This window comes from Herpailurus yagouaroundi, unplaced genomic scaffold (genome assembly GCF_014898765.1).
Source record: "Herpailurus yagouaroundi ecotype Mexico unplaced genomic scaffold, PumYag 100, whole genome shotgun sequence".
In the NCBI taxonomy this organism is placed as follows: domain Eukaryota; kingdom Metazoa; phylum Chordata; class Mammalia; order Carnivora; family Felidae; genus Herpailurus; species Herpailurus yagouaroundi.
Window position 1 is genome coordinate 38833422 of NW_024412391.1, and position 18271 is coordinate 38851692.

The window sequence follows — 18271 nt, forward strand, 5'->3', positions numbered from 1 at the left end:
AAACTGCAGTGTAGTGAACAAAAGGCAGCAGATTTTCTCTTGCCTGCAGGTAGGAAAACCACTGAACACAAATATCCATTTTAGAATGTATATGCAAGCCGTCCTATCTGCTCAGTGGCATATCCTGATGATCACAGAGGTTGGACAATTGAGAATTAAAGCCCTATTTTACCAGGTAAGATTTGATTTACTTACAAGTTTCAAGTTAATGTTACAAAAAAGACTTTATTGATGACATGATTATTTGACTGTATTATATTTTAACCTTGTTTTTAATAATTTTAATTAATATTCTGTTCTCTGGAAATTAAAAAAATATATACTGTCACTCTCCTAAACCTGTTTTTTGAAGATGTAGGCAGTTAATAAAAGATTCTAAACTACTAAACCTCATACAGGAAACACATCAACAGTTTTGGATTAGCTGCTAACACAGTTCTTTTCAGATTTAAGATTCTAACAATGCAATGATGCCAGTGCACAGCAGGCAATAAAATACTGCTATATTTCTTGCATTTCCTTTCAGATAAAAAGAGATTCTAATTTTAATTCATCCAGCTTTAGCCTACACAGCAAGATTTATACATTTACAAACATATTTTTTTATTTTGGCAATAACCCAGATTTATATGCCAAAGCGAGTTCCGAAACACAGGCCATGCGTTGGTTAACGAGCTAAAGGAACTAAGTCCATCCAAAGTTCCAAAGTTCTTAGCAGCATATAAACCTAATGTCACCCAAAAACTCACTTCGTTTCACTCTTGTATTCTCCAGTAAGCAACCTAGAAAACCATAACCTTTTTTCCCTGGGAAATAGAGATGTTAAACACAGACATACACACATACCCCCAAAAAAGCCTCACACACACCAAAACAGCCTCACTCTATCTTTGAAACCAGAATTCTTGACGTGAGGGGAGATTACATAAAATCGCATGGATTTCCAAGAAAGCTAAAAGCAAGTCACCAACCTGATACAAATGATCTCCCAGAACCAGAGTCAAGAAGATATGTGCTTGCTAAAAAGCAAAATCCACCATAACTAGTAAAAAGCAAAATACTTTCCTGCTGGCTACAACTCTATTGAACAACTGACTCCCCCACCTCCACCCATATCCCCCATATCTACTATCAAACTAGCTCCTATATCCATCAGGGGATAGAGAATCATACCCAAAACACAAAGGTACTTTTCCACAGAGATTATTTTCTTTCAGATTGAGAGCTTCATTTTTAAGACAAGTTCATAGTCTGAATGATAGTATGTCTAGAGAAATGTTTCAGTGGAAATACATGGTAATAAGAAGAATTCTACCATTGAAACATTTAATCTATAAAACAGAAAAATACAAACCCAACTAGCATTCTAAGTGCAACTCCTTATCCTTGGCTATACAGTGTTTCTAAAACCTCTGGCAGGCAAATTAAACATTTACTATGGAATGTAACGAAGTCAAACAATATGGAACTGTAATTACTATTAAGCTTTTCATGAGAATGGAGGAGGCTGTGTTTTACATTATTACATAAAAAAATAAAATGATAATGAGAACATGAGACCAAGCAAAAGACTTCTAATTTTCATAAGGAGAGTTTTTCTGAAGGTTATAACCCCCACTGACAAATAACAACAAAGACATGGCTTTTTAATTTATTGACAAGATGAGTGCAAGTCTTTTCCAGGTGAATAAAACACTTATCAAAGTAGCAATACTGAAGTTCATACAACTAGCATACCATATCACAGGCAATATGTCGGCCATGGCTTAGCCACATGGCTAATAAGGACATTACAAGCACAATTCTTGTTCAAGCAGCACGAAATCCAATCAATATAAAACCTAGAGATAACCTCATTAAAGCTTTGACCTCACACAATGGAAATACATGCATGCAAGTAATGGTAACCATCAAAAGTAATGCAATTCATTTTACTCCAAAAATTTTTCAATACAATTGGCATAAACAACTTATCCACTTCATGGTTAGTGAGGTATTAACAGCAAGAGGAAGAAAAAATAGCAAATATAATCAATTCTGTTCTTCTGTTCCCCACAACTCCTTATATTTGTTAAGTAACAATTTGTTATGTTGCATTAGCAGGCCCACCAGGCCCCAAGTGAAGCCCCCATTTTCTGGTTGGGGGTTCTCTTATCCTATTCAACATTTCTGGCTAAAAACCTAATTATAACCATATGCCACTTAAGTCACAATGGGTTTCTTTAAAACTGATTTGTCACTATTAATACAGAAAAGAAAATATTTTTTGACTTCCCAAATAGAAGGAAAATGCAAAACAAAACAAAATAAAAAATGAACAAACAAAAAATAGGGGAAGAAGATGGACTTCTCAGGAAAAAAATAATCATGAAAACACTGAAATTCAGTATTTTAAAACGTAAAATGAGCTAAATAAACTTAATTTAATTACAAAGCCAAAAGCATCAGTTACAACCAAAACACAAGTTTCTAAAAACCACCAAAGGAATATAAATACTACACTATGATAGGGAGATGAGAAAGTTAGGAAAATAATAATATTAATATTAAACCCACTATGTCAAATTTCGTGAAAGGATACAAATTCTTTCATTGAACAAGAATTCCGCTATAATGAACACTGCACAAAGTAAGACCAATATTAACTGGGAAGGGAGGATAGTGGGGTATCTAATTACTAAAGATGGTAATATTTTCTGTGTAAACTCAAGAGTTCAGCCACCATTCAAGGATCACATCTGTCCAAAAAGGCTGACATTTTATTTTAATTTTTTTTTCAAAATAACAAAACACTATACTGTGTAATGTCTAGCTTGAACAGAATTATTTTTGGAAATTAAAAGGCACTTAGAATGGGGGGGAGCCAATTTCTCCAAAAGAGTTCCTAAATTCAGTACTATTCCAATCCATTTCCCAAATAGATTTTTCTGTGCAATTGAATAATATGATCCTAAGGCTCTCCTGAAATATTCAATTCAATATAGCAACAGCCTTCAGTGCAAGCTTTCCAATACCTAACTAAAATAACCAAGCAAGAACTGAAAAGAGACAAAGACACCAACACAAAAGTCATTGGAAGAAGGGAGAAAGGTGGGAAGAGAGAGAGAAAAACAACCCCATAAATTATAAATCCAGAACCCAAAAGAAATTTAGACTGGTTACCAGGTAGATGAAGCCAAGAGTATTATATTAGCTCATGCCACACGCCAGCTTCATTTTATAAAGACCATGTGAACAAAGAGAGGAAGATGTTTCTTCTTCCCTAATCCCCATCCCTGACTCAGTCTGGTTCAGAAACCCAGGTTCTACGTGAACAGTAAAACTATGCAGGTATCTTTTACTACTCAAATCTGACCTATGATGGAAGTAATATACTTTAACCCTACTCACCTGAACCTTTCCCACCTTTACCACTGCCCTTGACCCCCCCTATACTACCTATCCACATCCATATAGGGGTAACAAATTCTATAAAACAATTGGCCACATAAGGGACAGATATTAGTAGTAGTACTTAATATGCTCAGAGATAGAGTCCTCAAATAAACACTATCAACATGCTTCAAAATAAGACATACCGGGTACAAGGGCATCATGGAAATTGTAGCCTGTTGTGTACTACTATGGGTACTCATGACAAAGGTGCAGGAGGTATGAGGCATGAGAAGTAGAAAGATATTGTCTCAGTAGACTAAAAAAATCTCCAATGGTAGACACTGAAAAGAACAAAACTAATGCTGTGGAAACTCAAACCAATGATTAAGAACACAAAATACAGACACTGTACTAGAAAACAGGAAATAAAATGACGCAGAAATGAAAATTATCAGGAAGAAGATAGCATATATTAGGAACAGAAAATAGCCAACCAAAAGATATTAATATCCCTGAATAAAGAATACATCAAACAGAACTGAAAGAATAATCAAAGATAAAACATAAGGAAACTTTCTTTAACTGCTAAACAAATGGTTTAAACAAACTAAATTCACTACATTCCCAACTAAATCAAGAAAAACAATATCAGACAAATATATAGTGGCAAATGTGACATTTACAGAGAAAAATGATAAACATTCTATAAGCCATCAGACATAAAGAACTAGTTACTCTTAACAGAACAAAAATCAAATTTGTCCAAAAATCAATCCTCTCCCCAGCAACAATAAACATTAACTGATAAAGAAATAACTTCCAGGGGCGCCTGGGTGGCTCAGTTGGTTAAGCATCTAACTTCACCTCAGGTCATGATCTGACAGTCTGTGAGTTCGAGCCCTGCATTGGGCTCTGTGCTGACAGCTCAGAGCCTGGAGCCTGCTTCAGAGTCTGTGTCTCCCTCTCCCTCTGCCCTTCCCCGCTCATGCTCTCTCTCTGTCTCAAAAATAAGCAAAAACATTAAAAATTTTTTTTAAAAAAAGAAATAACTTCCAGTCAAAAACAGTATAGCAGAACTTCTCAAAACTGACAAAAAACATCAGAGTGTATGACAATAACAACCACTCACCCCCTACACACAAAAAGGGAAAGCGGAACAAGGAAATAACTATAATCACAATTAACAAACTTTGAGACGCATCTATTCTGCCAAACATTTCAAATTGTGGGCCAAAATAACAAGGCTGCAAGAGCTGGCATATGCTCCTCAGACCTCAAGCAGAATGGTCAGATCCTATACTAGCATGATGGGATCCAAAGCCATAGGTGGGATGCAGGAGATGCAACATCAAAAAAACGCAGTGTAAATAAAAGATGCGTTTATCTATCAGTTCGTTTCTTAATCAATGAAGATCACAAAACAACCAGCAGCCACTAATTCTTAGCACCAAGGGCCTGTGACTGAGGATCTAGGGGGACTTCTGTTAGATTGACCAACCTCTTAAACCCTAAAAGCTGAGTGAAATGGGTCACTAGGGTAAAGGAAAAAATAAATGCAGTGAGAAGGTAAAAAAGACTCAGGTGGTCTGAGCTCATTAGTCTCTCCCCTCTTTCCCACATGATTCTTCAGCAAATGACTATCACCCTTTTTAAAATGAGTAACAATGAGGTGCCTAGGTGGTTCAGTCAGTTGAGCATCTGACTCTTGGTTTTGGCTCAAGCCATGATCCCAGGAGCATGGGACTGAGCCTCATGCTGCTGAGGGTGGAGCCCGCTTAAGATTCTCTCTCCCTCTGCCCTTCTCCCTGACTTGCACTATCTCCACCTAAAAAAAAAAAAAAAAAAAAAGTAATAATTGTAGAGTAATTAACAGAGGACCTATGTATAGAAATTGCAAATAAAGTAAAAGAGGTGAAACAAAGAGATGAAGAAAATAGGAACATAAGCAAAAGGCAGAAAATATCCATACCAAGAACTTCCTAAGAAAACAAAAGGAGAAATCAAATAGCACTGTATCAATGAATTATCAACATAATTTTTTCATTTGAAAAGATCAAACAAAAGCTATAGGGATGAAGGCCACATTAAAAGTAGTAATAAGATAAAACAGGGGCGCCTGGGTGGCTTGGTCGGTTAAGTGTCCGACTTCGGCTCAGGTCATGATCTCACGGTCCGTGAGTTCGAGCCCCGCGTCGGGCTCTGTGCTGACAGCTCAGAGCCTGGAGCCTGTTTCAGATTCTGTATCTCCCTCTCTCTCTCTGCTCCTCCCCTGCTCATGCTCTGTCTCTCTCTGTCTCAAAAAAAATAAATGTTAAAAAAAAAAAATTAAATAAATAAATAAATAAATAAAAGTAGTAATAAGATAAAATAAAATAAAAACAAACTCAAGAACATGATAGACAGACATGGAAAAAAATCACAAAAATCAAAATGGAAAGAAAGTAATATACAAATAATTAACGAGGAGATGCTAGATTTGGAAGACAAGGTAGAGCTAACATTTATAACACTGATATTAAGGAAACTAAACTAGTAGAGCAGAACCAATATTCAAAGTTACAGTGGAATAATATATTCCTGAAATGAATAAAAACATGAATCTACCAAAGCTCACCTTGTCCCAGAACAATATTAATGCAACATTAATCAACTGTCAATAATGCTAGTCAATTTTACGGTCCTTTAAGGATTAAAAACTATATAAGCTAGACATGAGCATCTAGACAGAAAAAGTATTCATTCAATAAGAAGTTTTAAAAATATATTTAAGTCAGCCTCAGGCCTTTCCACAGCAACTGTCAACACCAAATGGAATGTCCAAATTTCTGAGGGAAGCTAAGATAATCTTCAAGTATAACAGCAATAAACAACTCTCAAGAATGCAGGAAGACTTAGAGGCTTTCCTCAAGACTGCTGAATGATTAAACTCAACCAACCAAGAAGTGAATCAAGAGAATTCAGGAACAGTAAAAGAAATAAAGAAAGAAACAAAGAAAAAACACTGACAGTAAGCTTTTTTAGAGACATGGATAAGATGAAAGGACTGTGAAAATTGTGATTACTAAAATATACGCAACTGTTTTAAACTTTGACAAAATGAACAATAATAGTATACCAACAATAACCAATTTTGGCAAAAAGAGAGGAATAAGAAGTACACTATTAAGTATGCTGCTTTCCTTGTCTTTGATAACAGGGAGTCAATGCACACTGCCAAACACTGAAATGCAGCTTGAAAAAAAACTGAAACTGTCTGTTGTAACAAATTACAAACATAAACTTATTACTTTAAACAAACAAAATAATAATAACCTTTTATTTTTTTTCTATTCTTTAGTAGGGTCTTTTAGAAACTAAAATATATTGTTGTGAATAAACATTTACATGAAATTCACTTATTCCTTCCATTTCATCTATTCCTTTTGTCTGTTAGAATTATATATATATATATACACACACACACACACACACACATATATACACATATATATGTATATGTGTGTGTGTATATAATTAAATAATGAAATAAATATATGTTTAAAAAACAGATTATTCTGGGGGCATCTGGCTGGCTAAGTTGGTAGAGCTCACGACTCCTGATCTCAGGGTCATGAGTTCCACTCCTACATTGTGCACAGAGCTTACTTTTTTAAAAGTACGAATAAAATAAGTAAAAACTTAAAAAAAATTATTCTGCTTTGGAAATTTTATTTTATGCCTAAATATGCATATGTGTAGACAAAAATATCAGCTTCATGTTTAATAGGTGCTAACACATGTTAATTCTAGGTGGTAATATTGAGATAACTTTGGTGGCAGAGTTAGTTTATTTTTCTGGTTTTTTACTTGCACTTTCAAATAGTTCTTGAGTTTTAAATAGTTCAGTTCTATGCTTTTTATAAAAAAATCACAAGATTATTCTTTTGTACAAAAGTTCTTTTTAAAAAAATAAAGGACTTTTGGGATGAGCACTGGGTGTTGTATGGAAACCAATTTGACAATAAATTCCATATATTAAAAAAATAAATTAATTAAATAAATAAATAAGTAAATAATAAATGTAAAAAATTTTTTAAAAATTTTTAAACAATCAAAAAATAATAAAAAAATTTTAAAAATAAAGGAGCAACATCAATAAAGTTTGAGGGGGAAATGTGACAATACATTTTTACCATGCAATATTAACACCCTACACCATTAGTTTAGTATTAAATTAGCATATTAAGAGATGAAGTGAAATTAATAAATTTTAAAAATTGCAATTTGTAATATAAAAAGATTTACAACCTTTAATAGATATAGAAAAATAACAAAAATTAGTATAGGTCTAGATAAAAAGTGAATACAAATGTGAAAACATTCTCCAAAAAAGCACTAGAATAGTTTAACAATAATTTATAGCTAAAACCTTATGTTACTATAGCAAAGAACAAACAGTAACAAAGTGTGTGTGGGTGTGTGGGTGTGTAGGGCGATATGTGTGAGAACAAGCTCACGTTTACACCCAGGCCTGTGCGTGGAGCTGGTACAGACAGCAGGGTGGGGGATAGGAAAGGAGAAAGAAACTGTATTAAATCCCTTGCCTATCACAGGGAGAAAGATTCATTTTGTTCTTGGATTATGGCAAAACTGAAAAGTCGACACTAATAGAAATAAAGAAAAAAGATACGTATGTGTATACACTATCCAATACGTGGGATATCCAAGTACAGAGAACTCTAACTCACATAGAGATGGAGGGCAAAGGAAATACTATTAAAACTACAACATACCATAAAAGAAAAATGGCCACGTATATGGATTATAACAATTATAAATGGGTCAGTTAAAGGGCAATGGTCTTCAGTATGGGTTAAAAAAATCCAATGAAATTCTGTGTATATGAGACACATCAAGATAAAATTATAGATTAAAGAAAAGCACAGACCATGGCATACCAGTAATGAATAGCAAACTGTACTTAAAGTAAATAAAACAAAACCAAAACAAAGAAATATTAAATGAGAACACAAAGAAGGTCAATTTTATATTGATAAATTTTTTTAACTCACCAAAAAAGTAAAATATCATAAACACAAGGCAAATTCACTGAACTAGACTATATAAATCAAAATGCTTAGATAGTCAACAACAAAAAGAAAAATATGGAAATGAAAGACTAACATTCCATTCCTGAACTGCAACAGATTAATAGGGGAAAATATCAAAAAGAATGCCGGAGCTCTAAAATCATAATTTATGCTTTACCATAATTCCAGGAATATTTACAAATTTTATGTGTACTATTAAGCCACAAAGGAAATCCTTAAAAATACAACAGAGTAAAAAGTGTATACATAGGTCCACGTTCCCTTTCTACACAGCACACAAAAAGAGAAATGACAAAGTAACAGTAAAAGTTAAACTTAAAAAAAAAGTCACTGAAATTTGAAAACTCTTCCAATAAATCTGTTTTCAAAAAATAATAGCCTTCCATCTAGGACTCTCAATTGTTTCATATTTTTAAGAAAAGGAACTTCCATTGAAAGCTCTTATAAGGTGTTTTTAGCCATTCCTCCCCCTGACATGCACAAATCACAGATTTTTTTACAAGTTTACCAAGTATATACTATATATTCAGCTTTGGGGCTGATGATTCAGTGTGATATGCAAAAGCAGAAAGGGTCCCCCACATTAAAGGAGTGCGTAACTGAGTTGAGGAGTTAGCAAAATCAAACAGCAGTCACCAAAATAATGTAAATATTATAGAAATTCAGAGAAAGAGGAGACCCAAGCAGGGAGGGAAGTCTTCTTTATGTGACTTCAGGTAGGACTCAGAGATAAAAGAGACTGGAGAATCCAGAGAAGAAATGGGGAAAACATTCTAGTAAAGAATACTACAACCATGAAGGTTAAAGAATGAAACAGTTAAATACTGACAGTTACAATAAGTTACTATAATAGATACAGCCTAGGAAGAAATACACTCAAATACTAGACCAAACTGTTTATGCTAAAAAATGAACTGCAATAAGATTTTAAGGCACAATGGCTGTGGTTGCCAGCTAAAGTTTGGAAAGATTCTCATCACTTTGAACATTCATTCAAATAGACTTCAACTTTGAGGTATATTTCATATCTCTCGAGAGAGTAACATTACCGATAAATAATGATCTTTATTTGCCATTTGGGAGACTGACCACAGCAGAGGTAAGATACTGGCCAGGCTTCCACAGCTACTTCATGCAATGAGAGGAAAACAGTTAATAGTAGAGAATTTGAAGAACATTATAACATGCACACTGTCACTATATTCTAATTTCACATTCCCATAGTCTAATCCACAAAAATTAAAATAATTAAACCAAAGGAACTCTCTCTAATCAAGAATGTCATTGAAAGAAGGAAACAGATTCAGAATCGGTTTATAATAAACAAGGTAGAGAAGACTTGGGCTGCCAAGTAGATGGGAGTGGGAGGAAATAAAGCATCTTAGTTTCTGAGCAAAATGCTGTTATTAAGTATAATTGCATCAACTTGATTCAAATCCAGTATTTCTTATTCATTGAAAAGAAACATATTAAAATAGCAGCAATTTCCTTTACAAATAAACACACTCAGCCAAGGAAGCTTCCACCAAAAAGTTTAACTCTAAATGTAATAAAAAGCAGAAGCAAAATTATTTCACTGCTTCTAATTTCAAATAATAACTTCTAAACATAAATATGCTAGAGCTAACTCAGTAAGAATCACTTTTAAAATTCTAATAAAAATTATACTGAAACTCTTTCGAACAGTCTAACTATATACTTTAATGCTAAACTACAGAAAAATAAGAAAAATCTTCCAACAAATAATTAAAAGTTATTGCTATAAATTAACTGTAGAAATCATTAATGGAAATATTTGCATTTAATTATTTATAATCCTGATCCTGAAAAAGCTATGAGATAGAGGAAGTTTCACTCACTAATACCTAAGTTTAGATGTGACAGACTACTTCTGAATAGAAACATCTTGATGCACATTATGGAAATCTGTTTTTCACTGCTAATAATTTCAGTTATTTCTGGACCCTTGATTTATAAAAGATGCATCTGGACATCTGAACTATAAATTAACCATAAATATCTGCTGAGAAACATTATCTTTGAGCTTCTGAGTATAGGGACGCTTGAAATAGGCATGTCTCAGTAAATCATATATGTGTAAAATAAGTATTTCAACTAAATAGTCTCAATAGGTCTTTCTATCCATCACCTCCTATGCCCCACATACACACAAAACCACAATGACTTCTTAGTATTTAAAACTGAAGGGCATGGGGATTATAAGCCAAGATGGGCCACATACCCACCAGTGTAGATCTGTCTTCTTGCACCTGAGCTGTCACTTGGGAAGCCAAAGAGAACAGCTCTTGGATGGATATATGGACTGCTGCAAGAATGACTCTCCCAGAAGAGAAATACTTGACGTTGCCCTGCTGGCAAGATGTTTTTCCTGTTCTAAATCCTCCTAAGTAAATCTGATTTAAAATGTCTGGGAGTCGAAGTGTTAGGTTGAACTTAAAAGACTATCTGGTAGACGTTGTAAAAGCCAATCTCAAATTTTAAATTTTTCTTCAGATACAAAATAACCATAATTTGTGTTAAGTATGATGATATTTTCTCATAAAACATGAGAAAGCAACTTCTTTTTAAAATATTTGATGTTTTAAAAACACTGTTTCCATTTTCCCAATATTCAGGCTTTAGATTAACCATTATTACAAGTATGAATACCCTTCATTGAGCTTCAACAATATTATACATCCAGTATCTTAATTCGTGGGCATTAGGCATTCTGATTAGATACGATAGGTGCCATTGAAGAACTCTACATATGGTTTTTAAATGTTCAATCAAATGATCTAAATAAGTAGAACTGAAAAGATCTAGGGAATCTATAAAGCTTTATAGAAAGTTGTGTTTCTAGAGGCACCTGGCTGACTCAGTCAGTGGAGCACGCGACTCTTGCTCCCAGGGCCGTGAGGTCCAGCCCCACATTGGGTATAAAGATTATATAAGGGTAAAACCTTAAAAAAAAAAAAAAAAGAGTTGTGTTTCTACATATTCACTGAGATTTTCAATTCCTAAACATAATCCGAGATGCTAAAAGTCTGTCAGGCTCTTGCCTTTTATACTGACAACCTAGAAAAATTACACACTTATGTCTCATTTCTCTCCTTTTAATAAATTTTGTAAATTTAGGACATGTGTTTTATCTTTCATTTTAAATGCATACTGGCCCAATTTATAATCTAAACTGTCTTAAACACAATCAGCAATTCTGCACCACTTGACATAATAAGGTCTGAAACAAGTTTCCATGTGTAGTACTCTCAGTCTAACGATAAATGCTCTCTAAATGGGACCCATCACATGCTTGAAGAAATCCTTTTCTATTTTAAAGAAAATAATCTATCAGGTAAACCATTTTCTTTAAATCTTTAATTTACAAATGATGTCTTCCTAGAGATACTAAATAAAAATGATTGAGGCAATTAAGGAGTGCACTTGTTGTAATGAGCACTGCGTGATGTATGGAATTGTCAAATCACTATACTGTACCCTGAAACTAATATAACTGTGTGTTAACTGCATGGGAATTAAAATAACATAAAAATGATTGATTGTGCTAAGTAAGACTTTTTTACATCCTTTTCCAATACAAGTTATATTTTAAATTTATTTCTATTGTTGACATTCACACTACAATGTCAATTGTCATTCTTCAGGAAAATCACTTGCTATTATTTCATAAAACTTCTACAGAATTCCTTGACTAAGATAAAAAAAAAAAAAACATTAAATCACTTACTGTAAACAGCCCACTCTTACTGCTACAGGAATGTGGGGAAGCTGAGTGGCCCACTTCAGTGTCACATCCTGATAAATATGTAACATGTGATTATGGTTTCCAATCAAAGTATTTATTGTTCCTTCAGAAACTGTATGTTGAAGACAGAAAAGAAGATAATAAGAAAACAGTTATCTGCAACAGTATATTAAATCACTTTTAAGGGATTTAGTATACAAATCAATTCTAATGTCTTGATGTTAATGCCTAAAGTAAAAAAGCATTTATTTTAGTAACACATTAGTTTTTAACTTCAAGCACGAATATCAAAAATTACACAATGATTTTACAGACTTGGGAACTAGAAGTAGATAGTAGCCAACACTTTTGCATTTTATCTAGAAAGTATGAATTTCATTAATATTTAACACCTTTAAGCTAATGATTTACCGAGCATTAGCCACAGATAAGTCATTCTATTGGACATTACTATATGCTTCATTCTGCTTTTAAGAGTCTGGTGTTCTTTTGGAAACATCTTGAACAGCCACATTTTGGAAAGCATAAATGTATATCTGAGGCCAATTCTCCAAGTCATTCTGTACAAAGTAAAATGACTGACAAAACCAAATGTGTGCTTTATATCAAACCTCTATTCAAACTCTGAAGTTAAAATTTCCATTACATGTTCTGTATAAAACTATTTTCCTAGATGTTTAAAATATATGCATGTGAATTAGGCTTTTTCTGATGTATATCACTAGCCTTGACATATGGAAAAGATAAAAGAAAAATACTTCTACACACCTGAGCAATATGGGAGAAAACAACTTGGGCTACAATCAAGTTTCTTCATGAATCGAATCTGTCCGTTATCCTTAAGGCAAAAAAAGTTTCTCTCACCAAGAACAAAAACAGAAGATGCTGACTGATTGAAAGAGACAATACATATATCAAGGGCTTGCTCTCCAATATTTAGAGTCCAATCCACCTACAAAGAAAAGGCTAAAATCAATTTAGTTGCTAAAAACAAAGCATTTCAGTTACTTTCATATCAATACAATTAAGAAATTGCTTCGCAACAAAGCAGACAGAAAGATTGGCTAGTCTTCCCTTTTTTTTTTTTTTTTTTTTGCGATAACCGTATTTCTGATATTTTATATACTCTAATAGGTTTTGTCCCATCTTTTGCCAGATGATATAAGCTATTCAGTGGTTCAAAAATACTCATATAAATTTGGGGAGTGGGGCAGGGAAAAAAAAGACTCACAAAAATTTAACCAAAGAGGTATAAGATGTGTAAAACAAAACTTGGGGCACCTGGGTGGCTCAGTCGGTAAAGCATCCAACTTCGGCTCGGGTCATGATCTTGTGGTTCATGAGTTTGAGCCCCACGTCAGGCTCTGTGCTGACAGCTCAGAGCCTGGAGCCTGCTTTAGAATGTGTGCCTCCCCATCTCTCTGCCCCTCTCCTTCTGGTGCTCTCTCTTTGTCTCTCAATAATAAATAAATGTTAAAAAAAATAAATAAAAAGATGTGTAAAACAAAAACTGCAAAAAACTGATAAAAGAAATTGAAAAACAAATAAATGGAAAGATATGCCATGTTCATCAATTAGAAGAATTACTATTATTAAAATGCCCATACTACCCTACCCAAAGTGATGTACAGATTCAAATCCCTATCAAAATCCCAATGGTATTTTTCAACAAAATAGAAAAAAAAAATCCTAAAATTCATACAGAACCACAAAAGACTCCAAATAGCCAAAGCAATCTTGAGCAAAAAGAACAAAGCTGGAAGCATCAAATTTATTAAATTACCTGATTTTCAAATACACTACAATGCTATACTTAACAAAATAGCACCGTGCTGGCATTTAAAAAAAAAAAAATCTAGACCAATGCAACAGAACAGAGCCCAGAAATAAATGCATTTACAATGAATTGATCTTCAACAAAGGTATCAAAAGCACATACTAAGGACAGTCTCTTTAATAACTGGTGTTGTGGTGGGGGAGGGGCACCTGGAGTGGGTGGCTCACTCGGTTGAAGATCTGACTCTTGATCTCTGCTCAGGTCATGATCTCATGGCTCATGAATCTGAGCTGCACATTGGGCTTGCTGCTGTCAGCTTGTCAGTGCAGCGCCAGCTTCAGATCCTCTGTCTCCCTCTGTCTACTCCTCCCTAGCTTGTGCTCTCCCAAAAATAAATAAATACTTTTTTTAAAAAATGGTATTGGGAAAACTTGATATTCACATGCAGAGGAATGAAATTGAACCCCTATCTCACACCATATACAAAAATCAACTCAAAAATGGATGAAGATTTAAACATAAGACCTCAATCTGTAAAACCATTAGAAGAAAACTTAAGGAAAAGCTTTTTGTCATTGTTTTAGGAAACAAATTTTTGGATATGACCCCAAAAGCACAGGCAACAAAAGTAAAGATAGACAAAAAGGACTGCATCAAGCTAAAAAGTTCCCGCACAGCAAAAGAAGCAATTAACAAAGAGATAATCTATGGAATGGTAGAAAATATTTGCAAACCATCTATCCAATAAGGGGTTAACACCTAAAAATACATAAGGAACTAGACAACTCAGTAGCAAGTAAACAAACAACCTGATTTAAAAATAGGCAAAGACTTGAACAGATTTCTCAAAAGAAGATATACAAATGGCCAACAATTATATGAAAAAATGCCCAACCACTAAATCATCAGGAAATGCAAATCAAAACCACCACCTTGAGATATCACCCCACACATGTTAGAATGCCTATCATTAAAAAGACAAGAGATAACAAGTTTGTTGGCAAGGATGTAGAGAAAAGGGAACTCTTTTGCACTGTTGGTGGGAATATAAATTGGTATGGCTACTATGGAAAACAATAGGGAGATTTCTCAAAAAATTAAAAACTAGTATATGATCCAGCAATCCTACTTCTGGGCATATAGTCACAGGAAATGAAAACAGAATATTAAAGAGATAACTGCAATCCCATGTTCATTGCAGCATTATTCACAATAGCCACAATATAGAATCAACCAAATTGTCCATTGATGAACAAACGAATAAACAGAATGTGTGAGATATTCTACATAATATACTATATAATGTGTATAATATAATGGAATATTATTCAGTCTTCAAAAAGAAGAAAATCCTGCCATTTGTGACAAAATGGATGGACTTGGAAGGCATTATGCTAAGTGAAATAAGTCAGGCACAGAAAAACAAATACTACATGATCTCACTTATATGCAGAATCTAAAAAAGACAAATTCAGGGGCACCTGGGTGGCTCAGTTAGATAAGCGCAGACTTCAGCTCAGGTCATGATCTCATAGTTCATGAGTTTGAACCCAACATCAGGGTCTATGCTGACAGCCTGGAGCTTGGAGCCTGCTTTGGATCCTATGTCTCCCTCTCTCTCTGCCCCTCCCCTGCTCACACCCTGTCTCTCTCTCTCTCTCTCAAAAATAAAATAAAGACTTAAAAAAATATATTTGAAAGACAAGCTCATAAAAGCAGAGAGTATAATGGTGGTTGCCAGGGTCTGAGGGAAGACGTAAATGAGAAGATACTGAATGGTCAAAGGGTACAAAGTTTCAGTTACACAGAATGAATAAATTCTGGAGACTTCATGTACAGTCTAATGACTATAGTTATATTACTGTACTGTTTTATACATATACTTGAAATTTGTTAAGATAGATCTTAAATGTTCTTACCATAAAAGAAAACAAAGAGAACTATGTGAGGTGATAGATATGTTAATTAGCTTAATTGTGGTAATCATTTCACAATGTACATATATCAAAAGATCACAAATTTATATAATTTTTATTTGTCAATTATACCTCAATAAAGCTGGAGGCAGAAAAAAGACAGGCAGAGGATTGAGTGGGAGAATGCCCTATGCAAAGTGAGCTGGCTGTACAAAGATCCTATGACAGAAAAGGAGGGACCGTGACTTGTTCAAAAAATAATAATAATACACATAAAGAAGTTATCTGCTTCACTGCAAAATTTCCATAAGAAAAATTTCCATATTGTGTTTACTTTACAAATCAAATTTAATAAGCAGTAAAACCTAACCAATATTTATGTAACTATAATGTTTTAACATAAAGACAATTTAAAAATCTATCTATCTATCTATCTATACACACACACACACACACACACACACACACACACACACACAGAGCAGCCAACAAGCTGTCCCAGTTGCCTAGGCAGGACCCTCAACACCTTAAGAACTATACCAGGGTAACTCCATATCTCTGGAACACGGTCAATGTTCAAACAATGCTTCTTAAAGTAATGAAGGAATGAATTTAAAGTTAACATACTTTTCAGAATTCAGTCCCCACTCAATTAATGCTTTTTAATTGAAAAAAAAAAAAAGAGCAAAGGCATCAGCTGACAGACATATACTGAAAATGGCAGTAACAGTGAGATGGCTGCACAAAAGCATGTGGACAGAGAGGAAATAAGAGTGTCCTCAGAGTTAGGTTATAATCAACAAATAATGGATCAAAGAAGAGATATGAAAACTCACATTAAAGATACAAACAAATTTCTGGCCATCAAGATATCATTGAGATATTTATCTACTTTAAGTACTAAAATATCTGCAGAAAGTATGAAATCCAAATGGATTTTCTACAAGTTAAAAAAATATAAAAAAAATAAGATTATCTTGGATCTTAATCAGGATTCAACACCAAGAAATCATTTCATTACTGTTAAATTCAAGTGTAACTTACCTATATAAAAAGATTCCACTGTATACAAAACATAAATGTCAGTCCTGTGACAATCACATTTCTCATTACACTTTATTTTATTTTTTAATTTTTTTAAGTTTATTTATTTATTTTGAAAGAGAGAGAGACAGAGAGAAGTGGAGAAAGAAACCAAGCATGGAAGGGGCAGAGAGAGAGGGAGAGAGAGAATCCCAAGCAGGCTCTGCACTGTCAGCACAGAGTCTGACACAGAACTCGATCTCACAAACCGTGAGATCATGACCTGAAATCAAGAGTCAGACGTTTAACTGACTGAGCCACCCAGGCGCCCCTCATTGCATTTTAATAGGCTGGCATTCTAGCATTAAATATCACTATCTGTAACTTGGGCTGATGTGTCCCTGATTCTGAGATGATGATTCATTCAGGATTCAGGCAAATCAAGTTTCTGAGACTGAAGGATGACATCTAGCCATTAAATTCTTTCAATTCACTAGGTATGAGCGCCCCTCTCTGTGACCTCCCCTTAGAGAAATATACCACATTCTAAATGATTGAGTCTCAAAAAACACAGAAGTTTACTAAGAATAATAATTTTAAAGTTCTTCCACTTCCAGCCAAGAGAGAGTAATAGGAAAAGACTTTACCATCACACCTGAAACAACACAACATGGACAAAATATATGAAACAACAGCTTGCAAGGCACTGAATATCAGACAACAAAGGACAGCAACCCTTTGAAGACCAAACAAATGAGGTGAGTAGTAGGACTGTTCCATCCGTGAAGGAGTTTTCAGGCCATGGCGCAGGGCGGAGCAATGCAAGTAAGGCCCAGCAAACTCCCTGAATTAAGGATATGGATGCTGGGAGTTCAGAGAAACCAGAGCAGCTGGAGTTCATAAGACAGCAAGCCAAAGGGGAGAAAGCAGCAGGGACAGAACTTTGACATCTGTGAAGAATCCTCTCAAATATTCATCTGAGTACTTATCAGCACATTCATGTAAGAAAACTACCCAAAGCCAGGGAAAGAACTATCCAAAAGGATTAGAGGTAACAGTGCCCAGCATTCATACTGCCTGGAATACTGCCTGTGTTTGCTAGCCAGACTAGAACACCTCATAATTCAAAGGGAGCTGAGCAGGGCACTCAGAAGCATTTTGCCTAAGGAGTGGGGAATAAGTAGCCCCAGAATGAGCAGTGCTCTGGTCCTATCTAAAAACCCAAAAGGATCAAACTGTCCAAGTATCTTAACTGTGTCCCAGGCCTAAGCTCAAGAAGAGTTCTAGGAATGCAAAAATATCCAGCACTCAAAAGTAAAATGAC

The 18271-nt window shown here is 34.4% G+C and overlaps 1 protein-coding gene across 10 annotated transcripts in view; it reads right to left on the reverse strand.

Moving 5' to 3' along the window:
• BBS9 (Bardet-Biedl syndrome 9) overlaps window positions 1-18271 on the reverse strand; it is a 447491-nt gene that overhangs the window by 300146 nt on the left and 129074 nt on the right. For all 10 annotated transcript variants that reach the window (XM_040472285.1, XM_040472287.1, XM_040472283.1 and 7 more), the window contains 2 exons: window positions 13000-13183; window positions 12214-12343 (listed from right to left, as the gene is read on the reverse strand). In XM_040472285.1, coding sequence (XP_040328219.1) covers window positions 12214-12343; window positions 13000-13183 — 314 coding nt within the window. The remainder of the gene's footprint in view (window positions 1-12213; window positions 12344-12999; window positions 13184-18271) is intronic.